At 34.5% G+C, this 13,160-nt stretch overlaps 2 protein-coding genes across 2 annotated transcripts in view; one reads left to right on the top strand and one right to left on the bottom strand.

The window, feature by feature from the left end:
• The window catches only part of PIP4P2 (phosphatidylinositol-4,5-bisphosphate 4-phosphatase 2), a 523,645-nt gene that overhangs the window by 324,264 nt on the left and 186,221 nt on the right, over positions 1-13,160 (bottom strand). The gene's annotated exons all lie outside the window — the stretch shown is intronic.
• Positions 1-13,160, top strand: part of SLC26A7 (solute carrier family 26 member 7) — a 135,582-nt gene that overhangs the window by 104,655 nt on the left and 17,767 nt on the right. The window contains exons 10-14 of the mRNA XM_049782122.1: positions 149-244; positions 5,237-5,343; positions 5,774-5,840; positions 6,882-7,019; positions 9,636-9,684. Of these exons, the coding sequence (XP_049638079.1) occupies positions 149-244; positions 5,237-5,343; positions 5,774-5,840; positions 6,882-7,019; positions 9,636-9,684 (457 nt within the window). The remainder of the gene's footprint in view (positions 1-148; positions 245-5,236; positions 5,344-5,773; positions 5,841-6,881; positions 7,020-9,635; positions 9,685-13,160) is intronic.

Below are 13,160 nucleotides of genomic sequence, written 5' to 3'. Positions count from 1 at the left end.
TAAGTAAATGAATATGACTTTACTTTCTAAATGGCGATTGCTTTTCACTGGTAAGCACTTTTTTCAAAGAAAATCTTTTTTTTTGCTTTGAAAAATTAGATTCTAGTCCTTCTCTTGCTTCTGTTTTCAACTTATTTCTAATTTGTAGTGTGTTCTTGCAAGCATTATTGTCGTGGGACTGAAGGGAATGCTAATCCAGTTTCGAGATTTAAAAAAATATTGGAATGTGGATAAAATCGATTGGGTGAGTACAAATTTGATTTTACATCTTCCTCTTTTGCTTAAACATATTACCAAAAGGGCTTTAAGTGTTTTGTTTGCAGTAAATATATATATATATATATTTATAAAACAATGGAGCATGCTTCCTAAAACAATGCTTTGTGGCTTAGGGGTTATTCCCTGGACACTGGGTCACCACCGTTCAGGTTGTAGTTCAAAGCACCATATGGTACTGGGGGTACTATCTCTCCAACTGAGAAAACATGTTAATTCCTTGGAAACATACATTTACCAACTTACTTATTTTCCAGACTCGAAATAAAAATATCACATGTAAAATATTTAGAAGATAGAGAAAAGAAATGCCAGATATTAATGAATTTGTATGAGACTGTTTAAATGATGGTTAACGTGAGCAAATATTGGATTGCCAGTTCCCTTTATCTATTGACTCTAGAAGGGATGCCATCGAGCAAGTACTTGCTACTTCAAATACATCCACTTAGAACACGTATGGAAAGCCAGTATTGACTTTAAGAAATGTTTGCTGTAACAAATCGATACCCGATCTACAACAAGCTAGGCACAGAGGGGACTGCTTATACTAGCAACCCGGAGGGTTAGGGAGAGAATATGGGATGCATGCTGGGAACGAGGGTGGAGGGAGAAAACTTTGGTGGTGGCAATTCCCCTGATTCAATGTCACTATGTACCTAAAATATGACTGTGAAAGATTCGTAATCCACTTTGGTCAAAATAAAAATTATTTTTATAAAAAACAGAAATGCTTGCTGTATCAAACAAGGTGAGCATCTTAATAGTGAGCATGTTTCTTTTGAATACCAAAAGGAGAACATGTTATTTATGCAGGAAGCCCAGGTTTGATCCTCAGAACCACATGATCTTCTACACACTACTGGTAATCATCCTTAAGTGTAAAACCAGGAGTAACCTTTGAAATAAATGAATCCAAAAATTTCAGGGGATTTTAATGGGCATCTTGAGAAGAGGCATTATTAGTAGGATATTTTCATGAACAGGTTGCGTTATATTGTACATCGATATCATCCCTGGTTTCTTTCTATCTGTTTGCTCACAACTTTGTTTTACTCCAAAACAGAGATCTCTTACATTTAAACCTGGGTGGGATTGGTTCAGGATTGCCCAAGCTATCTGTCCTTACTCTGTCCTACTCCCCCACCCAGGGTGGTCTCTATACGCAATAAAGCAGTATTCTCGTATTCAAGCTCTTTCTTGATACAAGGTAGATTTCCAGACTACGTGTGTTTCACCCTCAACCTGGTTTGAGTTATTTTGTGAAGCAAATCTTCTAACTCGCTCACTTGAAGTTGGAAATATAGCATATGGTGTAACTATACAGTAAGATGCATGCCTTGCTTGCAGCCAACTCTGGTTTGATCCTCTGTACAGCACAATCTCCTTCTGCATACCAGCATATCACCCCAGAGCACAGAGCCATAAATATTCTATGTGTTACTGGGTGTAGGTCCCCTTTTAGGATCCCCTTCCCAGAAATTTTTTGTATAATATTTGTTGGTAAAACTAGTTTTCAATTGATTAGTGATGTAGTAGGAATTACAAGCTAAAGTTATGAGTTACAGACTCAGAAATTAGTTTAAGCACCTTGAATGCAGATATAATTCAGATTTAGAGAAACTTAATCGACCTAAATGAGAGTCCATGGGTGAATGAGGTGAAGTGATTGAATAGCTTCTAAGCTGTGCTTTCCATTGATGCATTTATTTATTTATTTATTTATTTATTTATTTATTTATTTATTTATTTATTTTTGGAGGGACAGTCGCATCTGGTGAAGCTCAAGGTTACTCCTGGCTCTGCACACAGGAAACACTCCTGGCTGGCTCAGGGGACCATATGGAATGCTAATGATGAAGCCAGGGTGGCTGCATGCAAGACAAGTGCTCTACCTACTTTACTATCTCTCCTGCTCTGATGCTTTTTAAGGCACTTTATAAAATATATAATGAGGTTCTGAGCAATGGCGCCGTGGTTAGGGCATTTGCCTTGTACATGGCTGACCCAGGATGGACCTGGGTTTGATCCCCAGCTTCCCAAATTGTCCCCCAAGCCAGGAGTGATTTCTAAGGGCAGAGCAAGGAGTAAACCCTGAGCATCACCAGGTGTGACCCAAAAGCAAAAAAAAGAAAATATGGGGTAACACTACAGTAGAACATTATTAAAGTGTTGGCTCTGTAAGAAACAGTATTTCTTTTTTATTAATACTTTTTGTTTTGACCAAAGTGGATTACAAATCTTTCACGGTAGTATTTTAGGTACATAGTGACATTGAATCAGGGGCATTCCCACCATCAATTATCAACACCCACTTCCTCCACCCCTGTTCCCAGCATTCATCCTAAGTTTTATATGATCCCTACCTACATCACCTTTATGGTTAGCTTGAATTCGAGGGCTTTGAGTGAAAAGACCAAACACAACCATACAACGGAGAAAAAAAAGGGGAAATACAAGAGCTCACATTTTTCTTACAACTGTGGAAATCAGCATCTGAAATATTTCAGGCTATGCTTGTTTGGCCACGCCCTGCAGTGTATAATGCTACCCAGGAATCACTCCTGGTGGTTCTCAGGAGACCATAGGGGGTGCTAGAGATTGAACCCCGTTTGGCCTCTTGCAAGGCAATTGCCCCATTAACCCTATTAATGTTCCACCCCCGAGCATTTGAGATTTTAAGGATAATTGGTAGAGAATACTGTGTGGATTTTCTCTGACCGATGGCTCTATTTACTGATATATGTTATTAATTTCCATCTGATTTTTTAAATGTTCTAATTGTAGCCCTAGGAAATAAGTAAGCATTATAAGCTAGCTCTACAATAGATGATGTTGTGAGAGAGTTAATATGCTTTAAAAATAAAACCAGATGGTACCAAAATTTTTGGTTGTTCTGATGAATCTTGGCCTTCAGGCTCTGTTTTGTATTTTGTTTGGCTCTTTTTTCTTAAATGTCAGTCCCAGAATCCTCAGTTCCTTGTGCTTGATTTAGTCATGAAGGTTGAACAGAAGAAACTGTACTTAGGAATATTGTGATGATGTCTTATTTTGCCATACTGCAGCAGGTTCATAAGCATTGGGGTCAAGTCTGAAACAGATTAATCGTGGCATTTGGAAGGAAAGAGCAAAAACTTACAGCCTGAGGGCAGAAAGATAGTACAGAGGACAGATACCCTTGTACAGGGTTGTCCCAAATTCAATCTTCAACATTCCATACTGTCCTCTGAACCCACAGATAATTATTAATGACTGCAGAGCCAATACTAAATCCTGAGCACCCTTGGTTGGTCTATCCCCGCAAAAATTTCTTGCATGATGGGGTTGTTTTGGAGGGAAAGTAAGAGAGTATGGCTCAATGTCCCCTGATCCCAAGAGAAGACATCCAAAACTTAAAGGCTTATTTTGCATTTGCTTTTATACAGGGTAATAACATTAAGAAAGGAAAAAGGAACACTACAATAGAAGCTTTAAATTACTGACTGAACAGATGAACGATATCTTAGTGTACAACCTACTAAATGACAAGCAGAAGATGATATGATAATAAGTGCAAATTTAGTAGTACATTTGTAGGTGAGAGGTCTTAGCATGAGAACATTTTAAAAGACATCTCTTTTACTTCAGAATGCGTTTGCGCTCTCTCTCAAAATAATTTTTAGGAGAAAAATCCCTTCATTTGCTTTTAAGAGTTTAGCTTTGCAAAATAGCCCATCATTAAGAAACACTCAAGCCCAGTGTAGATGAATAGTACAGAAAAGAAGAAGCATTTCAAGTCAAAAGTACCTTTAGAAACATTATTTGTTTCAAACTTGTCTGAATAAAAGAAGCATATACCCCCTCCAAGAATCTCTGCTATTTTCAGATTACATAGAGACATTTCTAACTCTTTTATTTGCATGTAGAATCCAATTCTGTAGTTGGAGATGCTGTAAAATGATAACACAGAAAAATCAATTTAAAATGGGATATGTAAAAAGAATGCTGCAGATAATTTGAGGTAAAAGAGTTTGAAATTTTGTTCAGGTATTGTTTGATAAATGCAGTTTTTGTTTTGAAAATATAACCCTCTAGATTTCATAAATTAGTTTGCTTTAAAAGGTATTTTTCCCAAAAACTGGCTTTGAAATGCCAACTATACTACAATATCTTATTTGAAAGTTAACGATAAAAATTTCAGGTGATGCATTGCAACAATTCAAAAATAAAACTAATAACACTAGAATTCTAAGTAGAGGAAAAATAGAATTTTCTTGCAATACTTTAAAATACATCAAGATCTAAGTTGGCTTTACATTTTTCATTTACATCATTTCTCTGAAAGTGAGCTTCTCACAAACATAATGGTATTGACCTTTTTTTAATGACATTAAATTTAGTTATTTTAACATTAGGCTTAGAAGAGACTTATGAAGTAATTGGCCACATTAATTTTTAATAGCAATTCTCCAAAAAATAATTTGGAGATTATAAAAATGGTAAACAATGGCATATACCATTACATTCAATGAGGAAATAGAAAAGTAGGGCATGCTTTTCAATTGATATGGCATTAATTCTTATAAATGTGTATGTTCTAGCGGTGCTATTTCACACTCCTTTAAAATATTGTTAACACTCCACAACTACCACAAAAATATAGAGCGTGTCTTTGAACACACTAATCAGCCATTTCCAGATCTGTCATGACATGTTTGATATGAACTCAGAATTGGCAGTGTTGGAAGATAAATGTGTATGATTTTTTTTTTTTTGCTTCCTCTTCACTGAGAATGTGTTGGGATCAGAATTTATTTTTGTGCTCAGGTCTTCTGTTTGTATTCTCTTGAATAATATATTCTTGCTGAAGGATTTGGTCACAGGAATCAGAAACAAAGTTGAATGGAATTGAGAGGAAATTTAGCAATCAAGGGAATGATAAGACTGTCCCAAGACTCATCTGTTTCTCATTTCTCTTTAGGGAATATGGGTCAGTACATATATATTTACAATATGCTTTGCTGCTAATGTGGGACTGCTGTTTGGTGTTCTGAGCACCATAGCTATCGTGATTGGTCGCTTTCCAAGGTAAGAAATAATTAATTTTTGGAGATATGTGACTCTCAGAGCCAAGATGAGATGTATAATACTGATTAATTTCTACATCATCATCTGTTTTAACCACCCAGGCATGAGATTCTAAAACCATAGATATATTTTTTATCTACCACACTCAGTGGTGTTCAGGGCTTATTCTTGGCTCTGTGCTTCCTGACAATGCCTGGGGGAATCACATTGGCTGCCAGATACTGAACCTATGTTGGCAAATGTCTTTCCTGCTGTACTATCTTTCCAGTCCCCAGAAACATAGGTTTCTGATGTTTTATGGGAATTCAGGATTTAGCACCAGAACTATTTTATATATGTTCTCATATATGAACTTAGTATGAACTTATTTACCCTTTTTCCTTTCTTGTTAATTGTTAAGAAATGACAGTTTATCTTGCTTTACTTCTAGAGCAAATACACTGAATGTTAAAAACATAAAAGAATTGGAATTTAAAGTGAAGACTGAAACAGATGGTGTAAGTTTAGTTATTTTTCCTTTTTGTGAAATTATTATTATTATTATTATTTCATTTTATTTTATTTTGGGCCACACCTGGTGATGCTCAGGGGTTACTCCTGGCTCTGTGCTTAGAAAAAGCTCCTGGCTTGGGATACCATATGGGACGCCAGGTATCAAACCCAGGTCCGTCCTGGGTCAGCTGCGTGCAAGGCAAAAGCCCTACCACTGTGCCATTGCTCTGGCCCTCTTTTGTGAAATTATTAACAAATTTTGCTGGTTAAAGAGTTTCAAAGATATTATAAAGAGCAAATAATATATCTGGAAAATATAATAATATTTTAATAATTATTAACTTATAGTGTTATATACTTGATATTAACATGCAACAAACACTAAGATGCTTATATTAGCATCCACTTAGAAGGCAACAAGATTCAGAAAATACATAGTTGAATTGTGATCTATGTTATTTCAGGTATTTGGAAACTCTTTTTGATTATTAAGTGCTATTTAAATATTAATTTGAATGTTTTAGATTGAATGAAATAGATATGTTTTGGAAAATGTGTCTTCCTATTATTCTCTGTATTGTCTAGGCTGTTAATTGCCCCCAAAGTTTGTGAATGGAAAGAAAAAAAAAGCTTAAAACTTATCTCATTAATTGTTATTAATTGTGTTATTATTATTATTATTTTGGTTTGGGGCTACAGTTTTCTGTGATAAAGGCTTTCTCCTGACATTTCACACAGGGATTAGTTCTGACAATAGTTGCGGCACTATTTGCAGTGCCCGAGATCAAACCTGGGTCATCTGCATTTAAGGCAAGCACCTTACCTGCTGTGCTATCTAGCTTAGCATCTTATGTGATAAAGAGGAAGTACATATTTTATAATGAGTATGATCAAATGTTTTCCAAATACATTTTATAAAGTAAATGTTGTAATTATTTCCAGGATTGAATGACAGTTGGACTTGGAAGCTTTAGATGCTTGGAGAGAATTACCAGTTTTTACATTTGATTAACATGTCTGAGTCTAATACCTTTTTCTTTCAAAAGGAAACTCTGCAGCAAGTGAAGATTATCTCCATAAACAATCCACTTGTTTTCCTAAATGCAAAGAAGTTTCAGATGGATATAATGAACATAATTCAGAAAGAGAATGCCAGCAACCAGCCACTTGATGATATCAGCAAGGTATGGTCATTTGTTTTATGGTCATTTTTTTTTATTTGTAATAAAAAGAAAACCCCTTTCACCAGTGCAACATTCCCACCACCAATGTCCCCAAGTACCCTCCTCTTCCCACCCACCTGTATTCGAGACAGGCATTCTACTTCTCTCACTGACATTGTCATCATAGTTGTCAGTGTAGTTATTTTTCTAGCTGCACTCACCACTCTTCATATTGCGGCCAATCCTTCTAGCCCTCATCTCTATTGTCTCTGGCCATTTTACAATGTCTTTTGTTTTTCTTAAAATTCAAAGATGAGTGAGACTATTCTGTGTCTATCTCTCTCCCTCTGACTTATTTTACTCAGCATAATAGATTTCATGTTTCATGTTTCATGGCACAGTGTCACTATGAATAACTTTTCTTCGTCATATCCCAAAATTATTTTTTATAGATATGTTTTAAGAGTTATGAGAGCTCTTGCCTTCCAAAAAACCTTATATTTTTATGTGGTTCTTGTTAGTTCTTAGGTAATCATTTTCATTGTTTTCAATCCAGCACATATCACTTTTTTTGGGTACTACAATTTTTAGAATAATAAATATTTCTTAGCTAAAAGAAACTTTATAGAGGGGTACACTTAAAATTCTTAGGAGCTTAGTGTTTGGGGATCTCTTATAATAGTGCTAAGGGTACCTTGAAGTGCTTCAGGAGTCAAACCCACATCTCTAGCATGCAAAGTATATGTTACAACCTTTTAAAGGACTATTTTACCAAGAGAGAGAACTATTAGATTAACTCTAGAAATAATAAAAATATATTAAAATGAGGGGTCTGAGTGATGGCGCAGCGGTAGGGTGTTAGCCTTGCACACAGCTGACCCAGGACGATCCTGGGTTTGATCCCCGGAGTCCCATATGGTCCCTGAGACAGGAGCGATTTCTGATCAGAGTTAGAAGTAACTCCTGAGCTTCACCGGGTGTGGTCCAAAAACCAAAAAAAAAAAAAAAAAAGTAAAATAAGCAGAGTATTAATTGATGCCAAAATCATCATCAATCATAAAAATTTTTATCTCTAAGAACTTTCTAAATTAAAACAAATATAAGATTAAATGTGCCTTCGTTTGACTCCTTAAGCCATCTACTATATTCAAAACATACACTTTGAATCTTGGTTGCTTGGGATTGCTACACATGAGCTATTGGGACCTAAATTGAGTTCAGAAATCTTTTATGTTTCACCTTTCTCATTCTAAATCTAGATGCTTGGGCTGATATTGAGTCTAATCACTGAGGTCAGCTTAATCACCGACTCTGCCAGTTTCTCCATTGTAAAGTCATAATTTCCACTTTCCATACCATATTCTGAAAACATATCCGTGTGGACCCCAGAGTATAAGAATTGTCCTGTCTTTAGAGGGTAAACATAGGTATTTGAAAATTTTATGAGATTTAAGCAATATATTTTTATGAGTAATGAAATAAAACTCTCATAATCACTTATTCTCCCTGAAAGGACACACTTAATCACCAATCATTTGCTATCATTATATTGCCTGGATCTCACAATACAGGAAAGCTGATAATACGTAAAATGATTGTGCAGTGAGTAGCTTTCAAATCTATACTTGAAAGATATCATCTTTACCATTTGGTATGAGATATTCTCCACCATTTTTTAAATGGAAATTTATTCTAATAGGAAAAGCAGTATAAAATAGTGGTTAAAGGCATCTGATTTGAAATAAAAAGAAATTATTTTGTTTGAACCCGTTTATATGAACTTTGTGACTATCCTAGATATTTAACTTTTCCAATATTTAGTTTTTTCTTTGTTTAGAAAATAAAATTAGTAATTTAATAGGATTACATTGAGTATTAATAAGTCCTTAGTCTATTGTAAGTACTCAAGAAATGAAAATCATTATCACATCACCATTAACACTGATATAAATCATTATGGATTTACTATCATTTAAATTCATGGTAAATTATTAATTTAATTAATAAAATTTATCTATATATGTATAAATATTTATATATTTATTTAAATCAATTAAATTATTAATAATAATAATAATTAAATTAATACTATTGCATCATTATGGATTAAATCAGCATGGGATCACCTTTGAGACAGTCAATTTTTAAAAATTTAATTGTAAATACAGCATCATTTTCATTCTATAGAGTTTTCACTAATACATAATATTTTGGGGTATTTTATGAGATTATAGATAGCCTATTAACTCTGTATAGTGATACATTTGCCCAGAGAATGTTATATTAATTAATAGATTAATTAATGATGATGTGTTACAGAAAAAGTAAATAACTGTTTCATTCCTGAACAGTCTTGCAGAAGATGCTCTGTTAAAAGGAAGTTTGAGTTGTTAATATCAATTATTTGCAGAGCCCCCAACACTTAGGGCTAAAATGATTATTTTACAATTTTATTTTGTGATATTTGTTGTTCTTATAGGTTATTAAAAATTCATGATTTAACATGAAATTTTTATAAGATAACAATATTCGTCTAGCAGGAAAAAAACTTTCATGCTATTTTTCTTTTTCTTTATTATTATTTATAAATGTAATTATATAAATGTAATTATTATTATTACATTTCTTTTTTTCCAGTGTGAGCAAAATACATTGCTCAATTCTCTCTCTAATGGCAACTGTAATGGTAAGTTATCTCTAAATAGAATAAAAGTAGCCATGCCCAGATGTTCTGTCTTGAATGTAGACAAAAGTACAAATCATCTTCCCTTTCTTCTCTTTGTCCCTACTGCTCTCCTTTTTTTCTCTTCTTTCTTGTCCTTCATCTTCAGTTCATCTTATCCTTTGCTTTTTTTCCTATGCTCTTCTATAATTTTTTACTTCCTTCTACTTCATCTCATCTTTTTTTATAGTTTTTCTTCATTGTCATCTTTTATTTTCTTTTGTTCTCCGTATTAATAATAACTTAAATTTGTAAACCTTTGCAAAAAGAAAATGTCAAAATTTTAAAACATACCAGAGGCACTTAAATAGTTGTTTTGTTAAGCAAATGGGGAAGACATTGTTTAGACACTCAGTTGAAAAGATGGTGGTTCTTCAATGAAATGTATAGCTATAAATCTATATAAATTTATTTATATTTTATTTATATATTTATATAATGTCTATATTTTATTTATATTTATATAAAATCTATATAGAGATATAAATGCAATTCCAATTTAAAGCTTACTAGGAAATTTTAATGATAATCAGCATACTTATTCTAGATTTTTTTAATAGTATTTTATTTTGTTTTGTTTTTTGGGCCACACCCAAAAGTTACAGAAGTTCAGGAGTTACTCTTGGATCTGTACTCAGAAATCGCTCCTGGCAGGCTCAGGGTACCATTTCGGATTTCAGGGATTGAACCAGGGTCTGACATAGATTGGACTTTCACAAGTCAAGCCCCCTACCGTTGTGCTCCAGCCCCTTATTCTAAATTTTGAGTAAGAACTCAGATAACGGCTCAAAGTGCAGTTGTTAGGGTGCATGCTTTTTCATACACCAAATTCATATTGGATACCGAGCAGCACATGACCTCGTAGGCACCGCAGAGTATGACCCTGAAGTCAACCAAGTATATCGAGGGTATCCTAGGTGATTTGTAGCCCACAGGTCTCACTAATGCCACATCCTGCGACCCTAGCATTGACTGGCTAGCCCAAGTTAGATGAGATTCAGTAGAAATGATTCCTCAGCCTTCTGAGTACCTCTTGGAAAGCCTTTTACCACTAAACACCACTAAAATAAATTTGAGATGAACAGGTAGGATTCTCAAGAAATATTGAACAAGAGGATAAGTATGCTGGTATCAAGGTACATGATAAAACTTAATAATCAATGGAGTATGCTATTAACAGCCATATAATAGGACAGACTAGAGAGCAGAGATTATAAAATAGAAGATATTACATTTATGGTAAAAGTGCACTTTCAAGCAGTGAGGGAAAGACATTATTAGTACTTGATGCCCAGATAATAATGTACCCATTATGAATTAATTAGACTTCTTGCAAGTGGTACAAGGGATACTTCATCTCCCTAGTACCATTTGGAGAAAGGTACAAAGACATGCTAGACAAAGTATAAATTTAAAGGGGAATAAATATAGAATATTAAACATAAGTTAATGTTCATTATATATATATCTAGATAAGAGTATGTGTGCATGTGTGTGCGTGTTTGTGTGTGTGTGTGTGTGTGTGTGTGTGTGTGTGTGGTCTACACCTAATTGTGCTCAGGACTTACTTCTTAGTCAGCACTCAAGGATCACTCTTGGCAGACTTGGGACACTTTATGAAATGCTGGGGATTAAACCCAAATTGGTCAAAAGCAACGCAAGTGCCTTATATTGTACTATCTACTATCAACCCAGCCTCAGAGGTAAGAACATTTGTTTTTGTTTGGCTTGATTTTGGGGTCACACTGGTAGGCACTTTGCCAGATTTTGTGCCAGGGATCAAACCATGGTTGAGAGTAAGAAAATTTGCTTATTTAAAAGTTAGCATAAATGAAAAAAATACTGGGGATCAGAGTGATAGTACAGCCCAGGACAGATCCAGGTTTGATCCTCAGCCTTCCATATAATCTTCCAAGGCTGCTAGGAGCAATTTCTGAGTGCAGAGCTAGGAGTAAACCCTGAGCACCTGTGGACATGACCCCCAAAACAAAATAAATAAATAGATAAATAAATAACTAAATAAAATAAAAAACTGGAAATATAAACCTTAGTGAAATATGGAACTAGATATAAAATGGAGAAAGGTCTTCATTTCTCTATAAAGTCATGAGTAAGAAAAGTCAGAAGACTTTTATTTTTAAAGTAGTCAAAATCCATAAAAGGACATTGAAAAATTTCCCAAATGTAAATGCATATTTGTTTTTTTTCTTAATATTATTACTACTATTACTTATAGGAATTACTGGGGAAATACACATAATATCTCCAGTAACACAATAGATGTAACATTGACAAATATGCTTCTGCAAGTAAAAACACTTGCAAATACCTTGGGAAAAAGTTCAATAATAATCTTTAAATTTGAAAATATATAAACTCTAGCATTAGCAATTCCATTTTTATTACTATATCCTAAAAGAATGATAGTTTACATGCAGCAAGTTACACTAGATAAGAATGCCCACAATAGTATTGTTTGTGACTACTCAAACCTGAATACAATGCAAAGGCCCCCCCCTTTTTTTTTTTAAAAAGTAACAGGCATATACAAATTGTTCTATATTTGGGGGCCTCATAAGCCTGATAATTTTCTGAATATGTTTCTCAATGAAATTGGAACTCATAGTATTCACAAGCAAGTTGAGATGTGAAGTCATCTTAGCTTTATATTATTCCTGTGATATAATGATAGGTTGCTTAAAATGAATCTGTACTTTTTAGGGAAAGGGGTCACACTCTGCATCACTCAGGGGTTACTCCTAGCTCTGAGCTCAGAAGTTGCTCCTGGCAGGCTCGGGGTACCATATGGAATGCTGAAATTCAAACTAAGGTTTATTCTGTGTTGGTCTTGTGCAAGGCAAATGCCTTACCACTGTGCTATCACTCTGGTCCCAAAATGAATCTGTACCTAAGCATAATAAGCTAAGTTCCCTGCTGAGGATCATGTGCTCACTTATCTAAAATTCTTCCTTATCTTCTCAAGCTATCTTCCCTTATACCTGCAGTAGTCTGTCAGTTGAGCCCTTCAATCTAACTTACTCAGCCCTAGGTGGAACCACTTCTGAATTTTCCAGTCCAAATCTCATACTTGCTTCAAGTTTTGTAGAAAATGTAATCCATTTTGATAACCCATATTGATGTGAGTTGGTGCAACTGATTCACTTATCTACACATTATATGATAAGACTTCCTTGGCAGTCCTGGTAGAAAGGACAGGAACCCAACCAGATTCATGCAGAGAAATATTAGCATCAAGTGCAGGTTGGATCTCAGTTATAAATTGACATCCAAATGATAGAAAAGAGTCTACCTGTTTCACGCACTCAGTTACTAAATGCAATCATATAATTAGAGAAGTTAGATATGTACATATTTCCTCTTAGCTTTATTTTTATTCCCCTTCCATTTGCCTTTATTATTTCTTATTGTTGTGATTGCCA

Source organism: Suncus etruscus, chromosome 10, assembly GCF_024139225.1.
Source record: "Suncus etruscus isolate mSunEtr1 chromosome 10, mSunEtr1.pri.cur, whole genome shotgun sequence".
Taxonomy (NCBI): Eukaryota; Metazoa; Chordata; class Mammalia; order Eulipotyphla; family Soricidae; genus Suncus; species Suncus etruscus.
The sequence above is the reverse complement of the archived record's forward strand: the minus strand, read 5'-3'. Positions and strand labels throughout refer to the sequence as shown.